At 41.7% G+C, this 12504-nt stretch overlaps 1 protein-coding gene across 1 annotated transcript; it reads left to right on the forward strand.

The window, feature by feature from the left end:
* Positions 1 to 1828: 1828 nt before the first annotated feature.
* Positions 1829 to 3618, forward strand: EV154DRAFT_554237 (uncharacterized protein; the record flags this gene model as incomplete). The annotated part of the gene is made up of 2 exons (XM_051605174.1): positions 1829 to 3245; positions 3464 to 3618. Exons 1-2 carry the CDS (start codon positions 2090 to 2092, stop codon positions 3616 to 3618), a joined length of 1311 nt encoding a protein of 436 aa, XP_051454355.1. The 5' UTR covers positions 1829 to 2089.
* Positions 3619 to 12504: the final 8886 nt, after the last annotated feature.

Consider the following 12504-nt stretch of genomic DNA (forward strand, 5'->3'; position numbering starts at 1 on the left):
GGAGTGAAAGCCTTACTCGTCATATCCAAAGACCAAAAGAGCCGCCATAAGGAAAGCCGAAGTAAGAACCGGGTGGGAACCACCTGAGGTATGACGGCGCGAATCTCAAACCTCGCACGATCTGGATCCCAATACCAGCGAAAATCACCTGGACGTATACCAGAAACAGTAACCATGTTACCACGGCCTTGGGGGATAGTCCAATGATAAAGCGCTGGCAGCCATGCTGGGAGCAGAACATCGCGGTTTGATTGATTATGCAAAGCTGTTGGAAGAAAACCAGTTGCAGCAAACCAGCCATCGGATGGATACAAAGCTCGTCGAACCTCTTTCACCTTGCTAGCATTGACGACTCGTGTATTTTGCAAGTTATCGGTAGACTGATTCCAAGAAAAGATATCGGAGACCAAATACCGAAGGGGCACAGAAGAAGGCACCAGTGTCGGAGACCAAGTATTAACTGCATCGCCAACAGTTACAACACATTGCAGAGGCAGATCTAGAAACCATCGAGCAGACCATGTGTTGGACAAGGACAGTGGGGGAAGCTTCTGTAGAATTTTGCCGAGTTGAGCCAGAGGGACTATCCGTTTCAGTGAATTTTGAAATTTAGTCGGATATAAGAACCAGGGTAAAATTGAGGCGTGACCGGTATATAACTGGATACCACGAACCAACCAAGGAGAAACAAAATCAGTTGCCTTCGGGCCGGAGATCAACCGTTGAATGTAGATGTGTTGCAAAGCTAGCTGTTGCAGATGCACATCAACCAAGCTAACACCACCGAATTTTCGCGGGACATACATAGTAGACATCGAGGGCCGGGGCCAAAAAGGAAGTAAATATCCACGAACCAGAGCTTGGACAGAATCGAGCCACTTAGTTGGTACAGACACCACACGCAAAATGTGCCAGAGCCGACTTAAAAGCAGAGAATTGGCAACAAGACCTGATCCACGCAGAGAAAGATTGCGCTGACGTAAGATATTCGAGTGTCGCAGTATTTTAAGCCGAACTTCATCCAGAAACGCATCGAGCTGTGTTGAGGTATGGTATAGAGGGTAACCAAGATATCGCACCGCACCAACAGAACTAGAATCATGCCATTCGAGACCTTCAGATTGAGCAATGTCGACCCATTCAGCATGACCAACACCGGAGAGAGACACCAACACCGTTTTACTAAGATTTACTTTGGCATTAGAAGCTAGACCGTAGCAATCCAATAAAGATTTCAAGATCGGCCATTCACCTGGACCAGTTAAAAACACCTCCAAGTCATCAGCATAACTTAGTAATTTGACAGGACGAGGAGGGTTCACTACCGACTGACTGATAAAATCGCGATTGGATGAGCTAAGTTAAGCTTAAACTCTCTTCCGGTAATATTATTGACTAAAAAGCCCATTACTACAAGCGCACCACCGAAAATTTTAATTGGCTATACCGGGATATGTGCATTACAAACAACATGTACTATAATTGTAACAAAAACGTAATTATTTAATTATAAGAATTAGAATAATTGGATATTTTGATTTGAATTACTTTAAATTGTAACAAATATTATTATAAATAAAACGTTCGGGTTTTTAAATGCCTTAAATTCCGAATCTCCGCCATTGTTGAGTAATTATACGGAAATCGTTTTTTTTCCGGGCCGGGGTTTTTTTTTTTTTTTTTTTTTTTCGCTGTAAAATATTTTCCGGGACACCGTTTTTTTCTTACGGACAACGTGTTTTTAAGGATACCGTTTTTTGAGGAGACGGACATCGTCTATTTATGAGTAAAGAGATAAATAATATATTGAAGCCACAAAGGGGCTTTCTTTCGCTTAAAGAATTTTTAAAAAGGTATTTGCATCCAAATCTTTATCACATCCATCCGTCATCAAAAATCGTTCAATCCGTTCAAATTTTTGTTCTATTCGACGCGTCTCAATCAGCTCTATCTTTTTCAATTACTACGCTTTCACCAATCTCTTCGATCTCGCCTTCAATTTCGACATTTAAGACATTTGTGAAAACATTCTCTCGTATTTGCACATTTAAAATCGACATTCTTAATTTTTCCTCTGGATCATTTAACAATGTCAACTCAAGATCATGTTTCCTGGTCAACTGTGGCTTCTCGCGGTGCCTCTAAGAAGGTCCTGCGTCCACTCCCTGTCTCTGCCGAGACTGATTCTCAATTCAAGTTGAAAAGTAACACCCTTTTCCATCATCCTGAACTTGATTACCAAATTATGGTACGCCAAGCTGCTTCTATTGTCAAGCAAGCACTGACGCCTGGTTCTGTTTTGTTTTCGTTCCCCGCTTCACTTTTTAAGCATCGGACAGAAGCTTATGAACTCATTGAAGATCATTGTGGTGCTGTCCAGGGATTTCGTCCTATTAGCAATTATGGTACTCGCTCTGCTGGTGAATTCATGGTTGAAGTTAAGTTTGTAATGCCAACAAGCACTACAAAGGCAATCACTCACGGTGTTAGTTACAAGAATTTGTTGTTTAAAGGCTCTCCTTCTGTTCCTAGAGGCAACAATACACTTGTGCATGTCAAGATGACTCTTTTGCGAATTCCGGACAAGGATACGTTTCTGGCGGATCTCAAAAGATCTCTGCGTTATTACGGTGAAGTGTACCAGGTGAACGAGTACACTTGCGGTGGGTACTTTGAAGGTGAGCTGTCGGTTATCCTTGATATCTCGGCTGGCTATATTGATGCTTCTGGTGATAAGGTCAAGAATGAGCCACTTACAAATAATTTGTACTTGGAGGAATGGGACTGTTTTGCTTCGGCAACATTTAAAGGTGCACCCACGGTTTGTCACTGGTGTCGTTTGGCTGGTCACGCACGGTCCAAATGCCCGGATTTGGCTAAAACCAAATGTTTCTCATGTCATGGTAGTGGACATACCGCCAAGTTTTGTAAGAAGAAAAATCTTGGTGTTACAGAACTGCCTGTTATGGATGAGATCTCAACTGATCTTCCCTCCCCCACCGTTGAGAGCCCCCATGCTCAAGTCCTGTCTGACTCGGACACAGATATTTCGGACGTGTCTACGTCCCCCAAGTTTGAACCAAGTGGCTCTGCAGCTTCTAAGTTTGCAACCACTGTTGCGAGTGTATCCATGGAGGTTGACAATCACGTGAATACTACCACTCCTGCTTCTTCGACGGCTGGTCCGATGGTCGAAGTTAATAGTGGCGCTATAAAAGTTGCTGGTGCCAAGCGCTCGGTTTTAGGTAAGCATTCTGTCCCGAAATCAGGCGTTAAAGGTCCGCTTCCCAAATTGGTGGTTCGCACACCATCCAATTTAAAAGGTCATAATTTGTTCACGAAGACAAAGGTTGTTAAAAAATAATTTTTTTTAATTTTCCCTTTCGATTTCTATAATTTTTTCATTGCTAAATAAACTCACTATTAATACAAAAAAAAAAAAATAATAATTATAATGTACGAGATCTAGAAGATCAAGTCATGATTCGATTTTCGTTTAAACCTTTAGTAGTTGTTGTAACTTGCGTTAAATATGTACTTTATATTTGGATGTTTCGGTCGCAGAAAGGTTGTTTCTATATTCAGTACACTTGTTCGAACGATAAAGAGTTATATTAAATAAGTAACCATTCAGTTCAATTTTTTTGCACGATTTTTGAGATTCTCTATGCTTCTTCGCGTTACCTAAAAAGTTACGTTTTGATTTATAAAATCTCTGTTTAAGGTCATTTTGTGAAGTTTGTCTGGTATTTCTGCTCTTGGTAAACTTGAGTTCTGTTACATCTCCTTTGGTGGACAATTGTGACTGCATACTCCTCTATTCACTAACTGCTACTTTATTGGCGGATCAGTATTGGCTAATCAGTATTGGCTTCTCCTGTCCAGCCAAAACAGTCGAGTTATGTTGATGACTTTGAGATTTTTCTTTCTGATCCTGAGAATTGGATATCTTGTTAGGTCTTCTTCGGTCATATGGTTTGGCGTCTAAATTCAAGGGTTATCTTGTTAATACTGTCGTCTTATCTATGTCGGGCGTTCCGCATGCTTGTTGAGGATATCATAGATATAATAATAAAGTTAATTGTCACATCACATTAGGGATGGATAAGAAATATAAAAGTTAATCATGAATCACGAATTACCCCAATTGTTCTCATCCTACCGTTGGAGTCTGTACACAAGGCACATCTGTGTGGCGAGTAAATATTTGTTCTGCAAAAGCAATACACTTTTTTTTTTTTGTATTAACTGTAAGTTTATTAGATATATAAAGAAATTATAAAATTAGCCAGAAGGCGTCACTAGACTATCACTACGAACTAAAGGGGATTGAGCTTCTAAAGTATCAGCAATAAGTACTGAGTGATCCTGTTGAAACATGTTAAGAGTAGCCTGTGAGTTCCACAGATCACCATCGATCACACAGCGCCAATGGTATTTCCAAAGTGTTGCTAATCCAGCAAAAGCAATACAATCGAATGGGCCTGGACTATAGAATATTAATTGATCCTGAGCACAAATATTACTCTTGTCACTTGATGTTATAACTGTTGATCCCTCTGACTAATATTTATTTACTTAGTATGGAAGGGCTAAATTTAAAGACATATTGACTATTTACTATCACCAGGTTATTACATCATGATCCAATAAGTCGCTTACTATTCTCCATAGAACTATCCCAGTTCTTTATATAAATATCCTAGTTTTTTCTCATAGACCATCAATACATTTTGAATACATTTTTTTAATACGTTTTTAATTATATTTTTTCGTCCATAATAACGTGGTATCCAAGTTCTAACAGTATCAGTTTTGGTTTGTTTTTAGTTTGTTCTCGATGCAAAACAATGCTTGCTGGATAAACGTAACTGATTCCGCCAATGACGAAAGATATAATGCTTCTTCCTTGGACTCCGTCCGACATTTGGGCTAACCTCTATATCATGCATGCTTTTAGCCTAAGTCATTTTCCGAGTAAATTTGGCTCAAGATACTGCGGCACTCCTAATTTTGATGTCGCTACCCTTTTTCATTGTGTGTTTCTGGTCTGGTAGCTAATTTTCTGCTTCTCAGTCGTATTTGGCAGTTTCTTTGCCTGGTACTCATATGACCTAAGTAGGTTTACTCGGGAAAAACAATTGTTTAAGTCTACGTTTTACCCTTCTGACTTACGCCCGCTATGTCGAATTTGACTTTAACACGCAAGCTTGGTGGTGTTGGTCTTGTAACTATTCATGATCAACTATCTTGTCTTCGTTACATCTATCTCCACCGTTTAATATCTGGTCCACCTATAACGGACATTGGCTGCCAGGAACAGAATAAGAACAGAAAGAAGACCACTTGGTGACACGAGAGTCAGAGTTAAAATGATAATCAAAAAGAAGATTTATTTCTGAGAAGGGGGAGGGATTAGGACTAAGATCCAGAATAACGTTTTTCTAATAAATAACTAGCATCTATTTATACTATTTCTTATACATGGGAAAAGCTACGATGGGTCTAAATCATAGATTAACAAGGGACTTTACGGAACAGATATCATTTTTTTTTGTATTAACTGTAAGTTTATTAGATATATAAAGAAATTATAAAATTAGCCCGAAGGCGTCACTAGACTATCACTACGAACTAAAGGGGATTGAGTTTCTAAAGTATCCGCAATAAGTACCGAGTAATCTTGTTTAAACATGTTAAGAGCAGCCTGTGAGTTCCACAGATCACCATCGATCACACAGCCCCAATGGTATTTCCAAAGTGTTGCTGATCCAGAACCAAGAATAACAAGCATATCCGACGATAGAGGCTTTTGGTTTTGACCGCAGAGAGATACAAAGCCGGACCAAATATCAAATTCAGTTTCGAATGTGTCACCAATGTTAAGAAGAGAGATCACGTTACACCAGTACTGCCACTTATCGAAACAGCCCACCACAAAATGGAACAAGTCTTCGGAAGAAGAGACTAAACAAATAAGGCAGCTGGCACAAGGATACTTAGTAGGAGACCACCGGTGTAGTTTAGCCTCATAGCCTATACAATCTTGAAGTAGCCGCCACCATGGAGTGAAAGCCTTACTCGTCATATCCAAGGACCAAAGGAGCCGCCATAAGGAAGGCCGAAGTAAGAACAGTGTTGGAACCACCTGAGGTATGACGGCCCGAATCTCAAACTTCGCACGATCTGGATGCCAATACCAACGAAGATCACCTGGACGTATACCAGAAACAGTAACCATGTTACCACGACCTTGGGGGATAGTCCAATGATAAAGCGCTGGAAGCCATGCCGGGAGCAGAACATCGCGGTTTGACTGATTATGCAAAGCTGTTGAAAGAAAACCAGTTGCAGCAAACCAGACATCGGATGGATACAAGGCTCGTCGAACCTCTTTCATTTTGCTAGCATTGACGACACGTGTATTTCGCAAGTTGTCGGTAGATTGATTCCAAGAGAAGATATCAGAGACCAAATACCGAAGGGGTGTTGTGATCGAGCTTATATACAGATATAACTCTATCATCAATTCTTTCTTTCTTATTTGATAACCTTTCTATAAATCATTATTGCATTACTCTTTAAATCAAATACATGCTATTACACTCTATTTACTACGCATTGATTACTCATCAACATATAGAAAACAATAGTCATACATTTATTCCAGATAATACAATCCAATGATATGATCGCTCGTCAATAACAAGATTCTCGAAGGTACCATGAGATGCTCGATCTTTAATTGACAATACGCCTATTGTATATTTGACAGGTTTCACTTTGATGATTGATATTCAGCCAGTCCTGAATATGTATATAAAGAACCCAATTTATTGTATAATAAAGACTTTAGTTTATTTTTGCAGTTTGATAATTGTACTTCGTCAAATTTCTTTATTTTTATTCTTAATTCGTAGCTTTATCTCTCGAATTTCTCAAGGGGCACAGAAGAAGGTACCAGTGTCGGAGACCAAGTATTAACTGCAATACCAACAGTTACAACACATTGAAGAGGCAAATCTAGAAACCATCGAGCAGACCATGTGTTTGACAAGGACAGTGGAGGAAGCTTCTGTAGAATTTTGCCTAGTTGAGCCAAAGGGACTATCCGTTTCAGTGAATTTTGAAATTTAGTCGGATATAGGAACCAGGGTAAAATTGAGGCATGACCGGTATATAACTGGATACAACGAACCAACCAAGGAGAAACAAAATCAGTTGTCTTCGGGCCGGAGATCAACCGTTGAATGTAGATGTGTTTCAAAGCTAGCTGTTGTAGATGCACATCAACCAAGCTAACACCACCAAATTTTTGCGGGACATACATAGTAGACATCGAGGGCCGGGGCCAAAAAGGAAGTAAATATCCACGAACCTGAGCTTGGACAGAATCGAGCCACTTAGGTGGTACAGACACCACACGCAAAATGTGCCAGAGCCGACTTAAAAGCAGAGAATTGGCAACAAGATCAGATCCACGCAGAGAGAGATTGCGCTGACGTAAGATATTAGAGTGCCGCAGTATTTTAAGACGAGCTTCATCCAAAAACGAATCGAGCTGCGTGGAGGTATGGTACAGAGGGTAACCAAGATATCGCACCGCACCAACAGAACTAGAATCATGCCATTCGAGACCTTCGGATTGAGCAATGTCGACCCATTCAGCATGACCAACACCAGAGAGAGACACCAACACCGTTTTACTTAGATTTACTTTGGCATTAGAGGCTAGACCGTAGCAATCCAATGAAGATTTCAAGACCGGCCATTTACCTGGACCAGTTAAAAACACCTCCAAGTCATCAGCATAACTTAGTAATTTGACAGGACGAGGAGGGTTCACCACCGACTGATTGGTAAAATCGCGATCGGATGAGCTAGGAGTATCAATCCACACCGGTAGAACCAGAGGACACACCGCCGAAGACACCGCACCACCACCAAGAGAGACACCAGAGAGACCAGAGCACGCTAGAATGGACCGAAGAAGAGGTTCAAAGGCCAAATTAAAGAGCAGAGGAGAGAGAGGATCACCTTGCCGTAGACCTCGAGACTGAGGTATAGGCATTCCTAACCAACCATTGATAGAGATGGATATCTCAGTACCAAAGAACAGAGTACTTAGACAATCCACCAGCGTCAAGGGAAAACCAAATCGAAGAAGCACCTTGCGGAGATAATCCGGATGGACCCTATCATACGCCTTTTCTTGATCCAGCAGAACCGCCACCTGAGGAATATCAGGAGCCACATCACGAGCATTAGCCATAAACATTTGATTTAACCAACCATTGTCCGAGATCAATCTATGAGGCATAAAACCAGTTTGGTAAGGATTAATCAGCTGAGGAAGAACAGTATTAAGCCTATTAGCCAGAAGTTTTGTGAACAGCTTTGCATCGCTATTGATGAGAGAGAGCGGGCGCCAATTCTTGAGTAACATTGGATCACCTTTCTTGAAAAGTAAGACCATCCTAGTTTGTTGCCAAGAAGAAGGAAACACACCGATAAGAGCATCATTTAAAATACCAAGCAGCATCGTACGAAAATCAGCCGAAGACTTGAATAGGTATTTGTACACCTCAAAAGGAAGACCATCCAAACCAGGGCTTTTACCAAGGGGAGTATGACCAACCAAATCTTGCAGAGTATCCATCAGAATAGGATCTGTCAGCGAGTCTGAATCTTCTAGAGACAACACCACATCATCAGGAATACTTGCCAAGAGAGAGTCAACAGCTGCATCATCAATTAAATCGGGTGTGTATAGCTCCTGGTAAAAACCTCTTGCTTCCCGAATAATATCATCTGAATTCACCAAGACGGAACCAGTAGCGGAGCACTTTAAGGATTGTATAGTCTGTTTAGACTGACGCTCCTTGATAACTCGGTAGAAATACTTGTTGTTACGTTCACCCAGTTCATGCCAGCGAGTAGCAGAGCGAAGCATATATTCACGCGTTTCTTTCTGAATCTGATTGTCAATCAGTTGATCTAGCTCTTTCAGTTTCGAGGAATCAACCAAGATACTTCCAGAACCAGACTGAGTTAACACAGCATCACTAGTGATAATGCCCGACGCAGTTGATAGCAGAATTGTACGTTCCTGTTGTAACGAAGCAACTTTGTTCTTGAACCGAGCCTTAGCACCTCTAGTGTACTTCCGTGCGCAGCACTTCAGTAACACTTTGAAAGATTCCCATATGTCTTGAACAGGCACAGGTTCACCCCCACCACCGTCACCAGGATTATCAACACAAACAATGGAATCAAAGAAGAGCGCCACGGTCTTATCCAGCAGAACCAGGAACTCAGCATCATCCAATAGAGTAGGGTTGAAACGCCAACAACCATGACCAATATCAACAAGGGCAGGAACAAGATCGATTGATAGTAGACAATGATCTGTATGCGCCGAGGGGACTTTTCGAATCATACCATTAACCAGTCGAGTAGCCAGAGAGCGATGACCAAAGACATAATCAATAGTAGTTCTTGAGTTACGCTGCGTGTGAGTAGGAAGACCAGAAAGAAATCAATTGTCGAAATGACTACGCACCCAATCAAACCAGAAAGACACCGTGGAATGACCAGTAATCTTGACATTATGAAGATTCATGTTGAGATCACCCATAAGTAGCCAAGGCGCAGTAGACATGTCAGAGAAAAAAGGAAGAGAAAGAAAATTGTTCAAAAACAGAGGACGGTCCGAAGACTGTGCCGGTACGTAAACAGAGGCAACGCGACACAAGACATTATGCTGAAGATCCATAACTGAACCAACAACACAACGCTCGTTTAATGAAACAGCAGTGTCATCGAGATAGAGACCAGAATTGAGACATACAATAGCACAATATTTGGAGACAACCACCGAACAACGAGGAAAAAGAAAGGAGCAGAATTGAAGCATTTGATCATCAGTAAGATGGGCTTGATGAAAAGAAGAAACTTCTTGAATGCAAAGAACATCCAGAGACAAAGAACGATTGCGCAGAAAAGAAATAAATTCCTTTTGAATTTGAGGGCTCGTCGACTTGAAAATGCTGCGCGCATTAAGTGAGCCCAAGCGAAGAGGTTTACCTAACATTGCGCCTTATCGGCAGTCTGTTGGAGTTTCTTTTTCATATGAATACTTGTATATGGCGGAGGCACACCCATTTTCTTCGAAGAACTAGATACTTTTTTCACACTACCGCCAGCAGGCTGAACAGTCTTTCCTTTCTTTGAGCCAAGAATTCGACCACCACCACCAACAGAGTTCCTTCCAGTTAGACTAGCACCAGCAATAGAACCTGCACCAGCACTAGCACCAGCACCAGACATATCACCACCAGCACCAGACATATCACCACCAGCACCAAACATATCACCACCAGCACCAGACAAATCACCACCAGCACCACACATATCACCACCAGTTCCAGAAGTAACAGCACCAAGACTAATACCACCGACCTGAGAGACATCACCACCATCAGAGCTCACACCGGAAGCAGCACCAGACCCAGAGGCACCAACCGAGACATCACCAGACATACCAACTGCCAAGTCTTCATCTTCACTCATGTCATCGCACATGCTAAACCCAATTGTCTGAGCTGACTCGCTAAGCTCAAGCTCCACAGGAGAGACAGAGTCCATGTCCACGTCAAATACTGCAGATGTCGAAGCCCATTTCGAAGATTTGGTGCCTTTATCAAGTGTGGCAGCTTTTTCACCAGCTATAGAACCATGAGGGTCAGCCGTAGATATATTAATACCATCATCTTTTGCGCGATTGCAGGCGCGCAGATACTCGTGCAAATCAATGGCGTCGCTGTTCATCTTTTTGGCCTTACAAAATTTTGCGGTATGACCATGACCATTACAGCTAAAACACACCCGTTTGGCCAGTTCAGGACAGTCCTTTCGAATATGACCAGCCATTTTACACCAATGGCAGACAGGAAGAGCACTTTTGAAGGAAGCAGCAGCAAAACAATCCCATTGTTCTAGGTACAAACTATTGGACAGAGGTTGGGCTTTTAATGTTTCACCAAGATCATTCTGGTAACCTTCAGAAACATCCAACAAACCAGACACCTCACCCTCAAAAAAACCGTGATAAGTGAACTTCTTGATCTGATACACCTTACCATAATACTTTAGAGACCGTTTCAAATCGGCAGCAAAATTCTCTTCATCAGGTATTCTTAGCATGCTCAACTTGATATGCACCAAATTACTATTTGACAGACCATCATGTGAAGGGGAAGCTTTGAAACAAAGTTCACCGACCATTACCCCTGTTGAGAGAGCCTTTGTTGTACTTTCGGGGCGCGAAAACTTCACTTCCACCAGAAGATCACCAGTTGACTTATCACCATACATACTAAGGGGTCGAACACCCGAGATCTTACCACAACTGGCCTCAATGGCCGTATAAGCTTCTGCCCGAACTTTAAAAAGACGAGCCGGAAAAGAAAAAAGAACCGAAGCAGGAGTCAAAGCCTGACGCACAATAGCAGCAGCTTTACGAGCCAAGATTTGAATTTCCAGGTCAACATGTTGGTAAATTACCGTACCAGAAAGCTTAGATTCCAAGTCTTGCACCTTAGAGCGATACATTGGACGAACAATTTTATTGGACGCCCCACGAGCAACAACAGTTGTCCAGGACAACCGATCATTTGATTCCATGTCATTCATTTTCAAAATTGGAATCAAGAATTGAAAATTGAGAATTGAAAAAAGTTTTTTGTTCGAAGATTTCTATAAATGTCGAGATTGAAGTCGAGATCGAAGAGATGAACGAAAGCGTAATAATTGAAAAAGATAGAGCTTGCAAAGACGCGTCGAATGCAAAAAGAAAATTGGATGGATGGATAGAATTCACCGAGATATCGTCGAAACAAGTTTTTGGATGCAAATACCTTTTGTAAAAATTCTTTAGCCACGAAACCTTAGACGTTTTGTCTACTGCTGCCCCTTCTCAACTTGAGTTTAGCTCTAGCGAAACTCTCGAAAAGTATGTGATCGATCACTGCAAAGAGAACGGCTACCTTGTTTCTTTGGGCCGTTCTCGTTACTACTCCGATCGTCGCCTTAAGTCTTTGGAGTTCAAGTGCGATCGCGGTGGAAAAAACAGCAGTAAGTCCACCGGTAAAAGACTTTCGAAGACAAGGTGCACCGATTGCCCTTTCAAGTGGGTGGTCGGTTCCAGTTGGAGAAAAGAACAGGGTATTTATACTGCAAAATTCACCCTGCACTTATACCATAGTGGACATAATCATGAGTCTGCCAATTCTCTCGCTGGTCATTCCATTGCATGCAAGATTGGAGAGGATCACATGAAGGTGATCAAGGATATGACGATTGCTAATAGCTCTCCTCAAGATATCTTGATTTACCTTCGCCAAAAATTCCCTGGTGATTATTTCAGACCTAGTACGGTTTACAATGCCAGACAGAAGTTTCGTGAAGAGTATTTAGATGGTCGCTCTCCCTTGCAAGCTCTTT

The sequence above is a fragment of the Mucor mucedo genome, assembly GCF_025094135.1.
Source record: "Mucor mucedo strain NRRL 3635 chromosome Unknown EV154scaffold_95, whole genome shotgun sequence".
In the NCBI taxonomy this organism is placed as follows: Eukaryota; Fungi; Mucoromycota; class Mucoromycetes; order Mucorales; family Mucoraceae; genus Mucor; species Mucor mucedo.